The sequence below is a fragment of the Apus apus genome, chromosome 5, assembly GCF_020740795.1.
Source record: "Apus apus isolate bApuApu2 chromosome 5, bApuApu2.pri.cur, whole genome shotgun sequence".
NCBI classification, from domain to species: Eukaryota; Metazoa; Chordata; class Aves; order Apodiformes; family Apodidae; genus Apus; species Apus apus.
This window is the reverse complement of record NC_067286.1, coordinates 5221595-5244222: the sequence shown is the minus strand read 5'-3', so window position 1 is coordinate 5244222 and position 22628 is coordinate 5221595. Positions and strand designations below refer to the sequence as shown.

General features: G+C 38.2%; 1 protein-coding gene across 1 annotated transcript in view; it reads right to left on the bottom strand.

The window, feature by feature from the left end:
• LUZP2 (leucine zipper protein 2) overlaps positions 1 to 17162 on the bottom strand; it is a 183955-nt gene extending 166793 nt beyond the window's left edge. The window contains exon 1 of the mRNA XM_051622066.1: positions 16857 to 17162. Coding sequence (XP_051478026.1) covers positions 16857 to 16918 — 62 coding nt within the window. The 5' untranslated portion in view covers positions 16919 to 17162. The remainder of the gene's footprint in view (positions 1 to 16856) is intronic.
• Positions 17163 to 22628: the final 5466 nt, after the last annotated feature.

The following is a 22628-nucleotide window of genomic DNA, read 5'->3' as shown; positions in this document are numbered from 1 at the left end:
ACAGTACTGCACTGGGGGCACACACACAAACCAACATTAAAAAGCTTTCCTCCTAGTCAAAGCTAGGTTTGGAGGCAAAGGCATGCAAAAATGATTGAGTGATATAGAATGGAGCTGCGCAAGGACTGCAAGGTAGCACAAAGTTGGTACTGCAGTCCTGTAGCATTTTTACTGTATCCTGCATCTCAACAACCTCCATCCTACCTCGTATTTCTCCTCAAGCACTGCCTCTTATATCCACATTCCACTACACCAAAGATACTTGCATATATTCCAACACCAGTAAGGAAAATCTGAGAATTGTTATTTTCACATGGCAACACAAAGCAATCATTTTCATTAAAAGCCCCATACTCTTTCCTCATGCTCAAAGGGCAGGCATGGCAACAATTACATCAGACTAAAGGCTAACGCAGGATCAGTCACACTTCCATTAAAATAAATAAATAAATGGCACAAGCCAACTGATAAGCTTATGCACGCACAAGTCACTCAAAGAAAAAGAGAAATATTATTAGCTGCTTTTAGCAGGAACTAAGTGAATACAAATTAAAAAGAGGCAGGAAGCCTAAAAGGTATAAATCTTATGAGAGATCTTACTGGTCACCAGAGTCTGGGCATAAAACAATGTGCAGTAAAATACAGCCTTGCTTCTAGCTTCAAACTCTGTTCAATACAGACCCCTACAGCCCTGCTTGTTTAGTCACTGCTCCACTAGTGGCAAACATTAAGCATTCTATACAATGTGTAGAGTAAGTTCAGGAAACACTAAGTAATATATTTTAGTGTTCAATATTTTTAAAAACAGTAACAGCAGTAAGAGTTTATAAAGTAAATTACTATGTAATTCACAGTCTTCATACCATTTGCTCAGATAAACAGAAGTGGCTTTCTACCCCAAATCACCTTAAAGCTGTCAGAAGAAATACTTGCTCCTCATGCTCTTCCACCATCTTCACGACTGATTGAGCACGAGGGAGTAATACCAAAAGATTAACCACACTTCCAGATTTTGCAAATGCTTAAAGGTAAAGGCAACAAAGCATCACCCACAAAAGCAGACTTAGCCAATACAGTTTACTTAAATTTACAGCCTGCTCTCAGTACAAATTTTCTCTATTATTTTCTCACTCCTTAGTGAAAGGTGGTGAGTGATTAGAAGATGTATTATATAGCATTATATCCCACAGAAATATCTGATTTTCTCTTCTCCATGTCCTCTGCCTGCTGAAGAAGAAATACGGAGTCTTTTAGAAGTAGCTGTGTAGATGACTGGGAAAGAAGGCAGGTAGGGACTAGACTGATCAGTGTCATACAAAGTGAATATAGTCTGGAAGAGTGGAAAACTACACACAGCCTAGAACATATTCCTGCATGAGAAGTCTGGAGGATGCTCCATTTGATATGCTGAAGTTGTCTCAAGGCAGCTATAGTTTAGTTTCAGAAACAAAAGGTCATCTAGCATTACTATTTTTCATGTTTGCTGTTAAACACTGGCTGTTCTTACACAGCTTAGCCTAAGGATCAAGTCTTAAACACTGATTTGGGTCAAAATGTTGAAAGTGCTAATTGAACTGGCAAAGATACAATGCTCACAATTAAAAGATGTCTCCATTTGGTTAGTGGCCAGACCCATAGCTGGAATAAGGTTGTGAATGCCAGCTGATGATCTGAGCCAGTTCCACTCTGAAACACAGTACTGCATTTCTTTCTTATACATTGGAAGAGACTACAGTGATTCTTACATTGCAGTGTAGTCACTGACCTCAGTGGCTCTTAAATAGGGAGCATTGTTTTCTTCTTTTCTCAGAGGCACAGATCCAGCCACAATTTAAACATTAAAATATCCAGATTCAGTTTTCAACAGAGCCGGCCTTCAGCTATGATGTACAAGCTCTTCCTGTTGATGTGCAATGTCCAATTACTTGCAAATACACACTTCACTCTTTTGAGTTGCCTACTGAATTCTAAGCTAAATTGAAGTACAGTCTGTGCCATGCCTTTAGTCTTCCCCTTTGCACATGAGAAGGTGCATTGTTAAGTTGGATCAGTACTAATTTGATGAGTACTGGAACATTCTCTCAACCATCATTTTCACTACTCATGTTATGCAGAGGATTAAAAATATCCTATGAACCACTCACAGTAGTAAAGGTTAAGAAAATGAAAACAGCTTTTAAAGCACCACAGGCTTAAAATATTCAAGACACAAACCAACTAGAGTTTTGTTAAAGATCATCTGGGATGCTGTAGGCTTCATAGATGTTTCATGACTACTATAATACCCATTCAATACCCATTAAGGTATATAGTCATAAAGCGTATGATAGTCATAAAATACAGTTCAGAAAAAAATAGAAAGCAGAATGTTCACAGAATGAAATGGCTCTCAGTGAAAAATAAAAGGCAGTGAAGATCAGACTGTGTAGCATACCCAAGCACTCTTGTGTGTTTGGCATGCCGTGAAGTTGGGACAGTGACAACACTTTTGTCATGTACTTTTTATTTCAAAGTCGTAAAACTGCTGAAGAACAGTATCCTTCAGGATACCAAACATGTAAAAAGTAAAAGGGGAAGTGGGCAAAGCTGAAAGATTACTCTCAGAATACAAGTGACAGTTACTCTGATCTGGATCAAGAGTCTGCCTTTTCTCCTTACATCCCTGGAATCAAGTAAAGAAGATGCATAAACTTCTTCTATAGGACTGAATTAAAAACAGCAGAGTAAACATGCTAGAGTAAACATGGTCTAAAAACAAGAAACTTGTTAAAACAAAAAACTTGTAAAAACAAAAGAGGAGCCAGATCTGTATATTATGCATTCCACCTTTACCATAAACTTTAAAATGAGTAGTAAATCAGATGTGCATTAGTGAAAAAAGCTTTTGAAGAAAGAAAACATAATAATAATAAAGCAAAACAAACAAAAAAACCCCAAAAACAAACAACTAAGATTCACTGTATGTCAGAATTCCAAGGATCTAAATCAAAGTAAAATTAAGTAAAACCACATGTTCTTCTAGTGGAGGATACTTGAAAGCAACAAGAATTAAGTTAAGCAGTTTTCACACAAGAAGCTTTAACCCAGTGAGAAATTAGAACTAAATATCAAATACCAAATTGAAAAGTAAATGTGTAAACATCTTGTCTAAAAATAAGAAGAATTCTCCACCAACAAGTTTTTTTCATCGTTGTCTTGGTTCTATGTTTGCTAAATTAAGTGTCAGCTTCTTCTTTTTCCATACATACTTCCACTGGACTCTTTATTATTCTAAAAGTTGTGGCAATTCAGTGAACTCAGTGGATGGTACAATGATCCCAAAGGTGTCAAATGGGTGTTTTTGTTAGTAATAAATGAAGGTGATCAAGTAACTGATTTAAACTACAGCCTGTTATGAGTTTTACTCTAGTGGAATCTTGCCAAGCCAGTTAATATTCCCAGGACTACATGTCTGCTGAACAAGGCAAACTTCTATGACCTTGACCCACAGAGATTGCAAAATAATGAATCACTGGTTGGTTGGTTGGTTTGTTTTAAGCTAAGATATCTTAGTTTATGGTCCTTCCTCATTGGTAAAATGCACTTACAAATCTCTTGCTATTTCTTGTAACAGAGAAAGTTCAGTATTATTAGTTCCACTTGTATTTTGAAACCATGTATCAAACTCAGCCTTACATAATAATACAGACACTTTAGATGCTCAAAGTTGTTTCTGTATACAAAAGGAAGTCCTTTGCTAAGTATCACAAAAATACTAATTCAAATCAAATTGGGCAAGGGACTGGTGTGGTATGATGGTCTACAAATGGATTCACATAAGGCTGACAGTTTATTTACTCTGAAATTGATTTCATTGAAGTATCCCACGGCCACACGGGAAGAGATCTTCGGTTGTGAACACAGTGGTCTTGAGAACACAGCCTCAAGTTTTAAAATACCTAAGCAGTTGTTAAGCAAATCCAGAGAGAATTTCAGTTTAGTTAAGCCAGAATTGTTCCAAAACCCACCAATTCATTTGGGTTTATAGGATTTGTTTTTTTCCCAATACTGCAGAAAAACGCGTAATGGAAATCTGGATCTTCTGTGTACTCTAAAAACAGGTATTTACACAAGCATGTTAAGAATGATTCTTGGGCTAATGCCAAGCTGAAACCCCAAATCAAATGAAGCAGCAGTCACCCTATCCATCCATGTCCAAAAACACGCACAGCTGCTTTTTACGAAGACAGGATTTCATCCATTTTTCCACTTAAATCAAATTTTATATCCTAATGCCCTAATTTTGAAGCAAGATGATGAAGGAAAGCAAACAGAATAAATTTTCCTGCTTTTCTCCTCCACCCAAATAAAAATCTGTCATTTTCAAAATGCAGCTAGTATCTTTTTTTTGCAGGGATTTAGAGGTTGTATGAAATGCTGCCAGTTCATAAAAGGATTTGAGACCTCAAAAGATTGAAGTCTTTGTCTAAAGTGGATTTGGAGGGGTACCAGGTATGCAATCTTCATGAAAGCTTCAGTTGAGAAGAGTCCATGAAAAAGCACACACAGTTTCGCATACACTGAGGCAGCTGTTTGGGTGTGTCAGATGCTGCTGCAACAGGAGATGACCCTGGTAACTCAGCATAGCTGAGAAAAACCCTGAGATAATATTGCTGAGCAAGCATCTAACACAATGGCAACTTCTCAAATTACTTTTCCAGTAGTGCTAGATCCATGCCATAATGGCAGCAATTAATGGCATTACAAGAACAAAATATTCTGTTGAAATACATGAAATCTACAGAAAGTTTTATCTTTTTTTATGCTTAAGTGCAAGACCGTCCAACTGCAAGACAAAAGTAGAAGCTAGCAGAATATTTCCAGATCAACATATCTGCCAGTAACAATGCTTGTCTCTAGCATAATCTCTTGCATTTGAAGGAAGCAGAGGAAGATAAAAATTTAAAAGCTCATTGTTTTCTGTAGAAATAATTTGATTTTTTTATCTGCAAAAGGCGTATCCAAACTTCATGTCTTAACTGTTGAAAAAAGATCCAGCTGTATTCCAGCATTTCCTTCTAAACAAACAGAAGTATACACATCTATTGAAGCCATTGAGAAAAGATTGCAAAAAATCAATTTTTCATACCTCATTATGCATCTACAATTTGAAATCCTTTGCGCAGAGGCATATACAGTATACATATTTATGCATTTTCCCCTGAGTGAAGATCTTTTTATGTTCAAAAAATACACTAATAGAACTGGGTACAATTTTGCAGTCTTTAGGTGTTTGGTTTTTTTTTTTTTGTACCAGAATCACAGAATCCTAGGAGTTGGAAGGGACCTCAAAAGATCATCTAGTCCAACCCCCCTGCCAGAGCAGAATCACCCAGAGAACATCACGCATGAACACATCCAGGCTGGTTTTGAATGTCTCCAGAAAAGGAGACTCCACAACCTCTCTGGGCAGCCTGTTCCAGGGCTCTGTCACTCTCACAGGAAAGAAGTTTTTTCTGATGTTTACGTGGAACCTCCCGTGTTCCAGTTTGCACCCATTACACCTTGTCCTATCACTGGACATCACTGAGAAGAGCCTGGCTTTGTCCTCCTGACACTTGCCCTTAACATACTTGTAAACATTGATGAGGTCACCCCTCAGTCTCCTTTTCTCCAAACTAAAGAGACCCAGCTCCCTCAGCCTTTCCTCATAAGGGAGATGTTCCACTCCATCATCTTTGTGGCTCTGTGCTGGACTCTTTCAAGCAGTTCCCTGTCCTTCTTGAACTGAGGGGCCCAGAACTGGACACAATACTCCAGATGCGGCCTCACCAATGCACAATAGAGGGGGTGGAGAACCTCTCTTGACCTACTAACCACACCCTTTCTAGTGCACCCCAGGATGCCATTGGCCTTCTTGGCCACAAGGGCACACTGCTGGCTCATGGTCATCCTCCTGTCCACCAGGACCCCCAGGTCCTTTCTCCTACACAGCTCTCCAGCAGGGCAGCCCCCAACCTGTACTGGTACATGGGGCTGTTCTTCCCCAGATGCAAGACTCTACACTTGCTCTGGTTCAATTTCATCAAGTTTCTCCCCGCCCAACTCAGCAGCCTGTCTAGGTCTCACTGAATGGCAGCACAATCTTCTGGTGTGTCAGCCACTCCTCCCAGTTTAGTATCATGAGCAGACTTGCTGAAGGCACACTCTGTTCCCTCATCCAGGTTGTCGATGAAAATATTGAATAGTACCGGTCCCAGAACTGACCCCTGAAGGACTTCACTAGTCACAGACCTCCAACTAGATTCTGTCCCATTGACCACAACTCTCTGACTTCTTCCTTTCAACCAGTTCATGATCCCCTTCACTACCTGATCATCAAGACCACACTTCCTCAGTTTATCTACAAGGATGCTGTGGAAGACAGTGTCAAATGCTTTACTAAAATCAAGATAAACCACATCTACTGCCCTACCAGCATCTGTCCACCTAGTTACTTCGTCATAGAAAGCACCACAAGGACATTTGGCCATCTACTCCAGATAAGGAAACTTTCCCACTGCCACACCTCTTCATTAAATTAACAAGAAACAGGTAAGAACTCTCTCCATCTTCATTAGTGTGTGGTAAGTAATGGGCACTACATACATTACATACACATACTATCTATAAACAGTGTTATCTGCAGAATAGTGAAAGATTTACCCTTAAGTTAGCATAAAGGAGTCTATTGCCCTAGAATTGCAGGGAAAGTCTAGCTTTTTACTGCTTTCTTACTAGGAGACCTCTAAGCCATATTTTAAAGTAATTTTTAAGCTTTTATTTTAAATAATATACATACACCAATACCTCATTCGCTAAGCCATAAACAATAACAAGCAGAGCAGAACAAGTCTCCTTCCTGCCAGTATTTTCTCACAGTTTACATGCACAGCATCATTTTTTCATCTTTGTATAGAAAGAGTAGCAACACCTGAATGTAGCTAGTCTCTGGTAAGACACAGGTAGATAGAGCATCTCCAGAGTAGCATCAATACTCCAATTTATTAATTCACCACTCAATGTCCTGTTTTATCTAGTTCCTTTGAACAGATAACAAAATTAGTCTGTTTTTCCATCATCTCCCTTTGATATCATATCTTATTCCATTAGCTCCCAGAATGGCTATGGCAATTTCTCGGTTCTGGCTTTGTATACTGAAACTTCCTAAAAGCTTCTCTGCAAATCAAGTGGTTGGGGGAATTGCTTGTATATGTATGTTTGTTTCCAGTTTAGTCAGCAAGTAAATCACTAAAAACACATCTGATTTCTCCAGCTGGGTCCTTGAGAATACTCACAAGAATAAAGATTCTGTTACCTGTCTGAATATTATTCTACAGAAAGAGCTCAAGCTACTTTAAGGATCACTTAATTCCATAGAATGTAGAAAGATTTAAGACAGATTAAATTATTCCATATTGATGCTTCCAATGTTTTTTCACTTTCCTCTGACAGCAAACACTGTCATCAACAGCACATTGTTCTACAAGTTTAATCCAGTACAACAAAAACTTCATCTTCATGTGATGACTATACATTACTGGGAAAGGTTTTCTATTACACATGAAAGTACCATTTTATCATGTGATATCATTACCAAGCTTAAGCAGTAAAGAAACATATGGTGTCCTTACAGTAAATGTATTTAAGCTATAATATTTAACCCCAACTGCAGTACCAACTTCTGTATATCACACTAGTTAATAGAAATGGGTTAAACCTTTCAGATTATATTTCATAGGATAGTGATGGGGGATTCATCTGGTGGAGAGGGAATGCAGATTCCTTACACACTTAGTTCTTGTGTATGTGTCCTGTATTTCTTCCTAGATGTTTCAGAAGCTAATCAGATTTTGTGAGTCTAGGTATGTCTGAAACAGGCAATACCATATATTATCACATGAAAACTGAGAGAAATGTAAGTTTTTCTGATTCCATTATAAGAATTGTTTAGTATTTCTTTAAAACAGATTTTACTATTTAGTTTTTACAGCAGTTTAATTCTGCTTCCAGGAACAGATAATCTTCCTTTGAACCAGAAGAGCTCTAGCTGAGCAGAAATTAGGGAAGGAACTAGGATGTTTGAAACAGGGACAGAGAAAGAGGCATGAGTTAAAGAAAAATATTAAATTGTCTGCTCTCATAAGCTTCCCTGAGCCAAATACAGCCCATCTGTGTATACTGGATAGCAGATAGTTGTTTTACAAGTAACTAAAAAAGCAACTGAAGGGAAGTCTGTATTCACTATCTATGCACTTGAGGAGTGTATTTTTTTCATACATCATTTGTGTACGAATATAGAGATTTCACAGACAGCAGCATTTGAGACCATTTTTCTACCAAATTAAATAGCACAGGCTGCACTAATTGCAAAGTTAGAGATGCTTAATGAAGGAAACTGAAGGGAAGCAGCAACACTGCCGTGAATTCTGACCCACCCCCCCTCCTCACCCCATTGTCCCCCAGGCACCATGGTTACAGATTCACTTCCCAAGCCTTACCATTTGCATTAAGCCAAATAACCCTACTCCTCAACGGAGAGTGAAACAAAGAAAGCTGTGAGGCTGGACTTTCTAAAAGGTCAGGATGGATTGCTAACAATCTTTATTTGGTAGCCCTCATACATATCAGCAGCTAAATAATAGTCTAATTTTCAAAACTTATTGGTCTCCTCAAGGTTCAGATTTTCACAAGGACAGTGCAGCCAAGATGCTGTTCCCCTTTTGAAATTCACAAGGCATCAGATAGGGCTCATTCAGCTCACTTAAAGAAAATCCACTGCAGATTATAGGTATTAAGTGTTTCTAAAACATCTGGTCCCTTGGCAAACCTTGGCTCCCTTCATGGAAGGAATAAAATAAAACAAAACAAAACCCCCCCAAAAAACCACAGTGTCCATTTTCAGAGAAGCACATGCCAAGAACTTCTGTACTTCCCATAGAATAGAGGGATAGATCTGCAGCAGGGCCGATGGGCTCTGCCAGTCACTAATAAGTAGTAAGAAAAAAATAGCCATGTTGAGTATTTTGGCACAGAAAATAAGAATTAATCATCAAGTGATCCATTTCAACAAAACATTTCAAAGCTTCGGCTACTTATTAAACACAGTAGTTAAATGTGCACCCTAGCTGAGCTGCACCCCAGCCACACCCAACCTGAAAAATCTCTCTTTACAAAAAAAAAGCTATAAGTGGAGCAGTAGCAAAATTTATTGTATTTGTCCATTTTCAAAAGATGTTCTGTCTTTGGACATTGAGCACACATTTCAGTACTTTGCATCAGGAGAAAAAAGTCTTCAATAATCTAATGCCACCCAGAGCACAGCTGCTTTGCAGTCTTGGGAGTTCAAGTTTTCCACACTTACTTTTCTTTTCCCTATTTCAATAAAATCTCACCTTTTTTTCCTGGTTTCTGCCTCGGGCCAGCTTGAAACAAACACATTCCTGCAAAATCACTCAAACATGCTGAAGGTGGTGTACACAAGGTGGATACAGTGTATTACTGGTCTCATTGTCATGAAGTCCCTCATTCATCAAGCAGTTCTGAGGTCCAAAGTCACAGTAACTACTTTTATAGTAATTCCCATCAACCAGATCATAAAAAAAACACCTGAAAAGCACTATCAAGTATTGCAAATCCAGCACCTATATAGTACTAGTAAGAAATCACATTTTGTTTACCACTTACAGCACAAGATAATTTGTCCTTCCCTCCCCATCCACAACCAAACCAAGTTGTACAAAACAGCTACTGAAAATATGTTAAAGCCTTATACTGTAGTGAAAATGCAGAGACTTCACCCCATCATAATCCCCTGTTTGCCTTTCCTTTCAGAAAAGGTGTTTTGATGCTCTCCAAGCAAGAATATAGTACCAAAGTCAGTGGTAACACACATAATTAAAGTGTGGTGACCTAGAAGTTCATACAGAGAAGTTAGGAAGGATGTTTTGCTGCAGCACCATCTCTAAAAGGGAAAGGTGTTCGTTTTGCTAATGGGAGTCAGCAAATATGTTGTCGTTTTTTAACTGCTTCTTAACTGCAGTTTGTCCAACAATGTTTTTGAACCAGCTTCCACTTTCATAATTGGCAAACACACAGGAAACCTACCTATTTTCCACAATGACATTGTGAACGTAGATCAGCTATATATGGCCATTCATAAATAACAACAATACAAGTATGTGAATGTGTGGAAAAAGTACCAATTTGGGTAAAATACGCTCGCTGGCAGCATACTAACCTTATCTCCCTGAGCGCATGGAGACAAAACACACCAGATTTTTTTTTTACACTTCTCTACTCCTTTCCATAGAAGCTATCAATCAATATTGGCAAGAAAGATATTGAGAAATTCCACACATACCCATTTCTTCAGCTTGTCGGAGTCATACACATTGATTTCTCTCATGATTCACCGAAGTATTGTTTATTTCAACAAATACAGCAGAGACTTCAGCACTACAAGACGCTACAAAAATCATTGCTTAAACCATACATACTAAAAATGAAGATGAATAAACACAGATGTGACAGGAGGTAAGGGGTAAGACGACTATTAGCAGAAGAAGGAGAGGGAGAAAAAAATCTACAGCAGCACACAAAACCTACTATTTGATTCAATTACATTTCTTCTTCAGCATCAGGCACTTGTCACTCCAGTGTGTTTGAAATAGCAAATATCAACAATACGCATCTTACACCTTCACACAATATTAAGATGGAAAGATGGTATGAAATATTTTTATTCTTCCTGACAAACATATTACTTGTCTTCTATACAGAAACTATTTACAGATATGACCCCTACAAGACAGCTGGTGCATCCATTTTGCAAAACTAGACAATGAGAAGAAACACTGTTTTTGACAAGTGGCATAAATGAGATTTGTCTGCAGAGTGTTACATCATAAGGATTACTATCCATGAGCACTTTTCTGTTAAATATACAAAATAACATTGAAGCTATAACCTCACAAAAAGAGGGATGACAAGTTTAGGTTAAGATATCCTCACATTCTACCTTAGCTATAAATTAATAAATTATAAAGAAGCAGGAAAGCGTCAACATTCTAATTTCTGTAAACAATAAGAATGCATCAAGATGTCAAAAGTAACACCATAGCAAGTCCCCTGGGCAGAAATACATCCTATTTAGCATAGCAAGCAGAATTCCAATTGCTCTATTACATTAAGACTGAATACTAGAAACCTTCAAGATTTACACCTAAGACCACATGGAACTTCAAGGATATTTTTATTGCAGATTAAATCAAATCTAAAATAAGACTTTCCTAAAGGCTACAGAAGTCTTAGCAGCATCCTTTCTTTCCCTCCTCTCATTTTTTGTTTTTTTTTTCATCTTCCTTTTACATTCCAGAAATCAGAAACTTAAATGACAAAACAATACAAAAAAATGAGTTTTGTATTTCTGGCCATACTGAGAAAAAAACCAATCTCATTCAGGGGAAAGAAGGAGAAGTACCTCCTGGTACCTATGCATCTGGTCGTTTGTTTCTTTTGTTTGTTTGGGGTATCAGCTTGTTTTTTGGGTTTTGTTCTTTTTAAATATGTCACTGGAGCTCAAAACTATTCTCCCAGAAGAAAAAGCTTTGTTTCACTAAGTAGCTTCTAGCTTGCTGTATCAGGCACTTCCTTATAAGCCATCAAGCTAGACCCCCCTTGAAAGAATAGAGTTGTGCCATGGATAAATTTGCCTTATTATGTTTAAACACAGTGCACAACAAAGTGCATGGCTCTTCAGTTTCAGTAGGGTCACAAACCATATGTTAAATGCCATTTCCATACCTCAAACATGAGTCCTTACACGCCATTAACCAAACATGCATTATCATCCACATTGACAGAAATCAAAAAGCCTTCACAGCCCAGGAAACTCAGATGGCAAAAATAAGTGTGAAAGGAATTCTAAGCAGGAGACGAGTGATAGTTTGTGTCCCTACATTTCTGGAAGAATTCAGAAAGCACAATATTAAGACAGTCCCTGTTATCCAAGAAACCTACAGCAAAAACAAATTTTCTTTTCATCTAAAGAAGCAGCTTATTACCACTCTGCAGAGGCCACCTTCAATCATGGGGGAAAGGAAGGACACTGCTGGACCTCAGCATGGGATCTCAAAACTGAGGGTTGTTTTTGACCACTTGTTGGAGCATGCAATGACGGTGTGGCTACAATCCAAGGCATTGGCACACTGTGAGCCTTGTTCTTCCACCTCAAAATCTAGGAAGGAGCAGGGTTGCCTCTATTGTCCTATCAGTTGACATGAAAAAAAGTTACTTTCAACATCTGATTATAGCCCAAACAGCATTTCTAAGATGGAAAAGAGCTTAAGAGCTAGAAACAAGGATTTTCAAGAGTCTCCACCCCCACTGCATTATAACATCATCTAGGACATTCCCCTTCATCTTTCCTCACGTCTCAGTCTGAGCCTTTAAAACACCTTTATCTGAAAGGAGAGAAAGATATCAGTATTTTCATACTCCTTAAAAAAATAATTATCGAACCAAACAAACAAAGGAAATAGTCAACCTTGAAAACACATCCAGGGAAAAAGCAAGCATTGATATCAGGTTCTCATGTTCAATAAGGTAAGTGAATTCACTGTATTTCTATCACTTCCAACACTAGACATCAAGTAGATGAACCTCAATATCTGCCTTAAGCAACACCCACCTACCAGAAACGAGCACACTACTTTTATCTAGCTACAAACTACAGAGGTGGCATTCTCCTGAAGCCAATTAATTACACAATGCTTTGTAGCATCAGTGTAGTCAGAATGCACTTGTAGGAAAAAATTACCACCAGCCATTCCTCTGCCATTAAAAGTTCTGCCTTTTACAGTCCTGTTGATTGCGCATTTAATGAGTTGCTGTAGCGGCAATATTACTATTGTTGTTAAAGTGTATCTTGTTTGGTTTATGGTCCTGTTCTCAGCTATAAAGTGTTCTATTTTAGAAGTGCTGCTTAGGAATATGGTTTAGCACTGGACTCGCTAGAGTTAGGTTAATGGTTGGACTCGATGATCTTAAAGGTTTTTTCCAAGCAGAACAGTTTTGTGATTAGATGTGTTACTTCAATCAAATTATTCAATGTCATGCATCTTTGTCATATTTCATGTGTGGACAGAAAGAAATTCACTGTCATAGAAAGAAAAAAGGAAAATATTTGTTTTGTATCAAGCCTCTAAAGAATCTTATTTTGGTCATTTGGTGTTGAGCAAAGACCAAAGTATCCAGCCTTACAATAGTAATGTTCAAGCAATATTCAGAAAGCTGTCATGTTAGCTAGAAGTAGGAAAGTCTCATTAGAGAAAAATTGAGCTACAGATCTTAGTTACTGACCTCAATGGCTGATCATACAAGCTTTCCCTTCTACAAATAGTTTTCCAGTCAGAATGTTTAGGTATATGGGACCAACAAAGCATGGAGGTGGCTACAGAATCAGACCTTGAGTCTATGATACCCTACATGCACTCACTGAGGACTCAGTACAGTGGGACTCATTTCTGAAGCAGTACGAGAAGAGTATGCTGTCTTCAGCATAGTATGAAAACAGTACCATTTATACAACCATGACATAAGATCTGCCAAAACCAGGATGTCCAAGGAAACACAGAAGTGGACAGGAAAGCACACATTTCATGATGGTTTTACCAAGTTAAGTTCATCTTCAAAAATGTTCCCCTTCACTTTTTACGAGACTGAATTTAGAGCAGTATTTTTTACTTATTCCATCAAAACATACATAGTTAACTGGACAGGCAAACACACCTCAATCTTGTTGCCTCTTTGGCACCACCACTGACTGGAAATATGAGTGAAAGTCACCACCGTGTCTCAAAGCCACACAAAACTGAGTTTAGATAATATACAGAAGACTGTTAATTTCAGAAACATGAACTCTGTAATTTGGTAGGCATTTGGTTCATGCATACAATTTTAGACCATCCTGAGAAATTAGCTGCATACAGTTCTGAAAATTAAAAGTTAATAATGAACATAATCCTAGAATTGATAGTTATGTATTTTCCTCTTTTAAGGAATACTGTAAACAAAATAAGAAAAGTTTACATGCTGTGTTAACATAGTTAAACTCATCAATTCAGATTTGTTTACAACTAGGCTTGAAGACATGCTGAGGTTTTCCAAAACAATCACCATGACATGATGCAAAGAGGCATCACCACACGACAAGAAACAAAAAGTCACAGCTGCCCTCCTCTGCAGTAAGTGCTGTGCTCACTGATGTCAGCACCAATGTATGAGAAGGAGATATTGTGCTCCTGTACAAACTTTAAAAAAAAAATATAAAAATCCTCATGATGGAAAACTGTCTGCCTTGCAAGGCTGCCACTTTGCCCTAGCTAAGCAATTTCACACAGCAGAACATTAGACCCCACTTGTAGCAAACACAACTAGTCCTGCAAACCTACTCTGAGCCCAAGAAGTGAATTAACCCTATGTTTACAAGGAACACTAAATGCCACAGAAAGAATTGCCTTCTGCTGAAGGAGATTAAAGCAGAATCTCTTTCCAGTAGATGGCATATTGATAGCACTGTATCATTTTTTATAAACTTCCATCACATGTTGCTGAAAAATTACTCTGTGTTCTACACAGCCAGTCAAGTGACTTAAAGCAGCTGCTGAAGAGAGCAGTCAAGGACTTCTACAAATCTCCAACTCTACAGTAGTTTCAGTCTCCTTTTAGTAACAGGATGAGAATTCTGGTATCAAAAGCAAAATTTCACTTTGCAACACTTATTGTACTTGAGTGGAATTTTAACTGGAATTTCTCTCACATTTATCACTTTCATTCCTCAATTACACAAGAACATAAATCATCATGTGCCACAAAATTATACTCTTATGAAAGTACATCCAATCCTTAGAGTCATGCTGTTCATCATTAATATTCATATGCCAAATTTAACTTCTTCATCTTCTTTCCACTATTTTTTGAAAGGTGGGGAATCTTAAATATTTTTTTTCTTTTTACAACTAGCAAGTATGAACTAGAGTTCATTTTTCATACAGGTAGTATTTTCTCAAGATGAGGACCTACTTTTAGGGCTTTATACTAGATATTTTGTCCCAGTTTAGTTCCTTGAATGTTCAAGTAGTTTGTAAGATACTTCATTAAAACAATAAAATATGAAAAATTAGAATAGTTTTCCACACCTCTTCAGTTTAATCTGTAGAAGCTCATGCAAGATACAAACCTTCATCTCCAAAAGCTGGCTTGGTGCTTCTTCCCCTTTTTAACTCTGGCATAATTTAGGAAAGAACATATCACTCCTAAATGAGTGTAAAATTATTAATATTAATTGACTAGGAGTTTCATACCAGACTGCTAATGAATGTTTCCTTGGACCCTTATTAAATCAGAAGCAATAAATACTGAATCACAAAATACTACAATTTTCCTCCAAGTGTTATATTTCAAAGAGCATCAGAATGGTTTGTATGGACTGGCAGTGGAGAGTCCCTAAATCAGATGGGTTACCCAAAAAAAAGTGCCCCTGTCTTGCCAATAATGATCTCCTCCAAAGAAGTGAAGTAATTGAAGCATTTTGATATTCCTGATTTCTCTCTGCATTCTGTCCTTTTCCCCCTCAGAGATTTTTTTCAGTTATAATTTGTGTGTTCGAGCATGTAAAGAGATGTGCTCCTGCTGTACCTGACTTGGAGTTCTCAGCAGGCACACACATTTTCCTTCTTTTTTAAGTCTCAGTGAGCAATTAAGGCTGAAAACATGCAGCGCTTCAGCAAAAAGCTGCTTCAGTGCTGATTTCATAGGAAGATACCAAGAATAAAGGAAAAGACATTTCCCTGATAAGTGTACATTCATATATCCTCTCAGAAAATGCTTCACTGATTTAGTAGTAAGTACCCTATAAACTTCTAATACAGCAGAGAAATACCAGTGTCAAAATTTGGACTTGGTTTTCTGATAAGCAACTGGAAGTTAAGAAGCCTGGACTGAGAGCAGTGTCATTGTCACAGACCTGCTCTGTGCCCAGCATTAACTTTCCATCTGTGTACGTCAAGACAACGGGATAGTGTCTCAGCTTTATGTTTTCTTTGCTGAACATGCTATGCCTACAGCATGGAAAATTTACTATCTCTGAGCAACTGAGCAATACATGTTTTCTTATCAGAATTCTGCATGGCCAGAACAGGTTTTATTTTCAAGCTGAAACAGATTATGTTCCATTTTGCTCAATGATTTATTACACTTGCACAGAAAGGAATGCTTCTAGATTGCAGCAACTTTTTGACACGCTTCCGGGTGTTGAGATAACACTGCAACATCTCACCTGCATTTCACAGTAAGAAAAAAAAAAAAAGGTAAGCCCTAGGTCTATGCTCAGCTATAGAAACCTAAACTGAGATGAGATTGCTCAAGTGTTTGTATTTTTTGCACTCTATAAGAGAAAATGTTACCATGCTCTCCATTTTAGCTGTTTGGGTTCCTTATTTCCAATGAAACAGACTATTTTCACTGCTGTGTGTATAAAAGCTCGTGTTTGTTACATCACACAAGCTGTGGTTCAACTTATACAAGAGTAGCTCTTTCAGATTATTAAAAAGAAAAAAAAAAAAAGAAAAAGAAAAATGTCTAGAAACACCAAGAGAAAACTCAGTACCTTTCAGAGAATCGGGGGAGAGTGGGGGAGGGGGAGAGATAATCGGAAGATAAACTTACTACCCTAGTAAAAGCTGAAATGTATTACATCTCTTGAGAACGCTGAATCTAAAAAAGCACACAGCAAGCACAACAGGAGAACTCTAAGCAAAATACCTGCCGGTACTCACCTAGCGCTGAAGACCAGTGCAGGAAAGAGAGGCAGCAAGTAATAAGCAGAGATGAATTTCATACTGGAGGTTCCTCTGTTTCGTTCCGTTCCTCACACTCCTCTTCGCACAGGCTCTTTCCCCTTCTCTTCCTCTCTCCCTCCAGCAGCTCCGGAGCCTCGCCTTGCCAGGGGAGCTGCCCGCCCTGCCGCGGGAGGGTCCTAGCTCTGCCACAGCAGCCAGCCCGACAGACCGAGGAAGGAAGGGAGCTCCGAGTGGGATTTGTGCTCCAGGAGTGATGTCACGAGGCAGAGCGAGGAGCTGCCGCCGCTGCCAGCCCCCAGCCCAGGGCCGGCCCCTGCCGCGTCCTGAGGGATGCGCTGCTGCTGCCGGAGGGGCTCGCTCAGCACACGGGGCGGAACCCACCCCAGGAACCCTGCCTGGAAGGAAAAAAGAAAACTCCAGTGAAAACACCACCGATATCTTGGCATGAGTGTCTCCGTTTGAAGTGAATCTAGAGAAGACAGTCGATATAGAGGCAGGAATTGTTTCAGGCAGGTGTTACAGGTCAGCCTGTCACCACATCTGGCAAGGCTTCCTTTCTGCAAAGGAATTCACAAGTTACTGCTGCAGTTAGGTATTCCTGCCCTCAGTACCACTTCAAGTTAAAGCTACGAGCAGATAGAGCACCCCAATTATATTTTGAAACATTGATGTCATGACCTGAAGCAACTGATGAAGACCTTCAGAACCATTAAGACTGTTTTTCCCGCTGCACATGTTCCTGTTTCACCTGATCTTAATCTTGATGTAAGAAAAATCAGGTGGTTACAGATGTTTTCAGAACCTTAGTATTCCCGACTTCACCACAAATTTCATCTGATGAAAAAATCATCTGAACAAATAACAAATCATGTCAAAGTACATTTTAAAAAGACTCACTTTTCTATGCAATAAAAAAAGCACAACAAAGCACGACACAACAACAACAACATAACAACCCAAACTTCTCAACAAGTGAATGAAGTGTGATCATTATTAGGAGTTTTGGTCTGTGCTTGTCTAGTCATATGAAAAGCATCCAGAAATTAAATTATACACCACATGCAAAAAATTAAAGTTTCCGTAGTTTAAGTTCGTGTCATTCCATTCAACTGTTTATTAAGAAGTAATTTTGGAGCCCATCAAAGCAAACAAATTCAGTTTTAAGTCAATGGAAGCCTTTATGAAATTAGTAAGGACCCTTAATAAGGCATTCACACAGCATACAGATTGCAAGCAATAATTTGAATAATTCTTTCTTCAACAAAGTGAGAGGGATGGGAGAGAAAAGAAAAAGGTACATAGTAAAAAAGGAAGAAAAGAATGTCTTTCTGGCCCTTGCTACTTGTGTCCCAACTCTAGTATCTTTTCCAGCACATGATAGCAAGTTCTATTCAACCCCATTAATTTAAATCAGCATTTATTGTTATTTGGATGCTACATACCAGCATGAAAGAAACAGTCATGTTACCATGGATACTTATGATAGAATAGTAAAAAGGTCATAAAAAGTGCATTCAGCTTGTCATTTTCTCTTCCAGAAAAAGCCAGCCTTCCCAGGCTACCAGGCATCTCACAGTTGTGTACCAGCAGCTAATACTTCTTTCATCTTCATGTGCACACATAGAGGGTGGGATGGAGAGGAAGGTAGAGGTGCATCAAGGGAGTAAGTTATGTCTGATGATACTGAGTGATCTTAGGAAAAATAATGAAATTTTGCCAATTTAGAAATTATTTTTAAATTCTGTTACTGCTCTGCCTGTTTTTTGGGGGGTTGAAATAGAAAGGCTTAAGTGTTAGTTTCATCTCAAGGGTTTTACCAAGCTTGCATGGGAGAACATCCCCACACATGGTTTAGTGGCTCTGGTACAGGTAGCCTGCAACATTATAGCTGTATCACCCAGGCATCATATTATCATTCTTTGCATAATTTCTCTATCCTGATCAGATTTGATTTAACAAATAGAAAGCTTTCATCCTTACCAGTGCTGCTGCTTTCGTCCTGCTTTGATGGGAGTGTCCTATAAAGACAGTCCCAGCCCAGTTTCAGCCTATGAACACCCCAAGGGTTCAGGGTGGAGGTTTCCCCATCTGAGGGCAGAATATGGGAACAGGGGCTCTCACTGCACACAGGAGATGCCCTTAGGAGATGGCAGCAGTGGCTAAGCAGGGATTGCAGCAGTTGCAACTCTGAGAGTTGAGATATGTACAGATAAAAATTGTATTACTGTGAAGAGACATGCTCAGCAGTGATTCGTGGTAGGACAAAAGGAAACCCTGCATTTTTAGGGTCAAACTTCTATAATTAATGACTGGGCCCCTAACCTTAAAAGCTACTCTTGTCAGACTTGATTGTGCTCAAGCTGTTCCCCTGAAGACGTAAAAAGTACCTCTTTTTCCCCCTCAAATACATCACTAACTAACCTTCATCTGGAGCTTTCTATTGTTTTGAAAGGTTTGGAGTGTTTGGTTTTATTCTTAGAGGAGATGGAGATTAACAGCATAATGTGCATCTTCAGAATAATATATTCACACCAAAATATGGGAGAGAATTATTTACAGATTTTTGTAGACTTAGACTGTATAGTCAATTTGTTTAGTTCTGCATACACTTAAAGGGAGATCAAATATTAATATATAACAACTTCAGGGACCTTGGCTAGAAATATTCTGTACAAACACAGCAGACATGCAGAACTCAATAAATAACGTATTTTCACCGTTATAATTAAAGGCTTTCTCCATTTATTGGGGGTCTTACTATATAATTACTCTTAGCTTAGCAAAAGCAAGGTGATTATATTCACTGGTTTACAAATAACCATATACATAATACAAATAAGAAGAAAACAACAGAACTATTACTGCAAAACTCCAAGGCATTTCAAACACTAGCTGCTACAAAAGTTCTTGCAAGTTTGCCTAAATACACTGCTAGTGCAGGAATACCACTGCTTACTGTAGAGAGGAAAAATAATCAACTGCTTCTCTTTGCAAATTACAACATGGGCTTATGCTTGAACAGAACAAGCTTATGCAGAACAGAGTCGTCTACTTATGCCTCTATTTCTGTAGTAACTACTATAGCAGGGGTCCTAATTTTATTTTCATTCTTTGGAAATAATGGTAATAAAAAAGGAATAATGAAATAATGGCAATATTATATTCAGTTATTTTGAATATGTATGTGTTGAGAGAAATTTCTTTAAACAAGCTTAATGAAGCAGACTGTTAACATTATCTTGCCTTCAAACACTAAAATTCTAAATGTTGAAGCCTTTGCACAAAACACTTCCAGAAGAATAAGGGCTCAACTGTTGAAAACAATAATGCATTTTTTTTCAGGGTGCTTTACAGGGGCAACTGGTAATTTTTCATTTGTGAGACTGAGGCAAAGCTATGAGTAGAGCTCAACTATCTCAATTGCATGTCCAGTGCTCTGTGAAGCAGACTGTATGATGATGTGGATCTCATATCACCACTGAAGTGCAGAGAATGCTAAGCTTTACGTCTTTTTGTACGTGTGGGTGTATACACGTAAATACACACAAACACACAAGTACATGTTTTTTTTGTTGAACTGAAGCACCATTTTAGGCAACTGGAACAGTAACTTGATACATTTTTACACTGGATAAAACACATTTCTATGTCCTAAAAAGACAAGCCAGGCACAGAGGTTCCCTAGTAATATTATAATTTCTGAAATACCTCCAGTATGATAAATAGAATCTTTAATAATGGAGGAAGTACAAAACCACAGATATCATTTGTCTCTTCTTAGGGATAATTGGTGTGAGGTAGTTGCAAACCTCAGTGATGCAAAATGAGTACAAGTAGCTCTGAGACAACAGCACTGGCTGAGCAGGAGCATAAATGACTCGTGTCTTGCAGGAGACACTTTCTCTTTTTTGCATAAGACTGAAAAACTAAAACAGTCTCCTCACTCTGTTATGCACCCAGCACACACACAATGCATTACTGCAACGTTGGCTAACGTTGCCAGCAGGAGTATCTCTCTCTGCCTTTTCTGTTAATAGCTCCTAAATCATTATAGTTTTGAAAAAATATCTCAGGAGCACTGATATTTGCATCTAAGTAACCCAGAAACTTGCTCATAAGAACTGTTCCTCCTGTAAGGTATGGTCAAGCAAGTACCAGTAAATTCAAGCCAGTCAAAATCAATTAAACACTGTCTTATTTATACAACCCTAATTACAGAAGAAAATTACAAAGCTTTACAAAACAAGTGATGGAAACAAAAGATTGTTTAATCTTACCTAACAGAAATTAAAGACAATTTCTGGATTTCATGGGTACTTAGCTACCAAAATCTGAACACTTATTCAGCCTAAGGAGGGGTGGGGAAGTTCTTCTAATATGAAAAGTTACACCTGAAGAGCAGTGCAAGATAATTCTTGGGGTTTGTTTTTTTGGGGATTTTGTTTGTGTGAGGATTTTGTTTGGTTGGTTTTTTTGTTGGTTTTGTTTGGGTTTTTTTTGGCTTAGCCTCCAATCTTCAGCTTCTGTTTACATTTCTCTTTCCTCTTAAAGAAAAATTTCACTTTAACTTTGGAAACAGAGTTGGCATTCCTTTTCCCAATTTTGCTCCCTCTTTTCCCACTGTTTTCTCATTCCTTTCCTCCCAGTGGAGAGTTCCTTTGCCTTTGGAAATGCTCGTTTTTTTGACTAAACTCTTAAATCTTTTAAGCTACTGAAGGGCAAAATGTTCTTACCAAAATAAGAAGGCAAAGCACAAGTCTCAGGGTGAAGAGTTTCAATGTACTGGGCCTCATATTTCATATCCACGTGTATAAACACATACTAGAAATAATGTATGCAGCTTATTACTGCTCTTGATTGAAAGCCAATTCATTAGCAGTAGCACTTTGTGAGGCAACAGGTTTGGTGTGACTGATTCTCAGCTCAGTCTTCAGCCCTTATAAACACTGTGGGAATCCTACTTGCTCTGAATGGTGAAGCCCTGGAATCTTGTTTATATCACAAAGGAAGGTTCAAGAGTGACAAAAGCTTGGAAAAAAATGTGGAAGAGTTTGTAGCACTCTTTAGGAGTGTATATAACATTTTAATTTTAAAGTATATATTTCAGGTGAGACAGGATATTAATTATTACCTCTTTGAAGCATGTGCGTAGCAGAAATATTCACAATCATACAGTTAGCTAATCTAGCTTTCACAGCAAGTAAAAGTCTGATATGTCATTATTTGAAGTATTAAAAAACAAATTTCACCATTAAGTTTAAATACCATATCACACAACACACCGTGCTAGAGTACTAGCTCACAATATATTGATACATGGTAGATATGGTTTAGGGGAGAACTTTGCAGAGTAGGGATGATGCTTGAACTCTCTGATCCCAAGGGTCTTTTTCAACCTGAGTAGTTCTATGATTCTGTTCTATGATCATCTTCATTTTTATTTAGCTAAAAAGAATGATGTAGTTGCCCAAGGACAGTGACTGCAGCACCAAGGAAAAGAAAAAAGTCCTGGCTACCACAGTGCTGAAATCACAGCTTAAATGTCAGAGTTGATTAAAAGCTGCTGCAAAGGTCCTTTTGAAGGTCATTTAAACTTAAGAGATTTCCAAGATAACTCATTTTAAACTTAAGAGATTTCCAAGATAACTCATTTTAAACTTAAGAACCAGAATCATTAAAGACATCATTTTAAGTAAATGTAACCTAATTGTTAACCCTACATTTAGCAGGTTAGACTTCATTCAAATT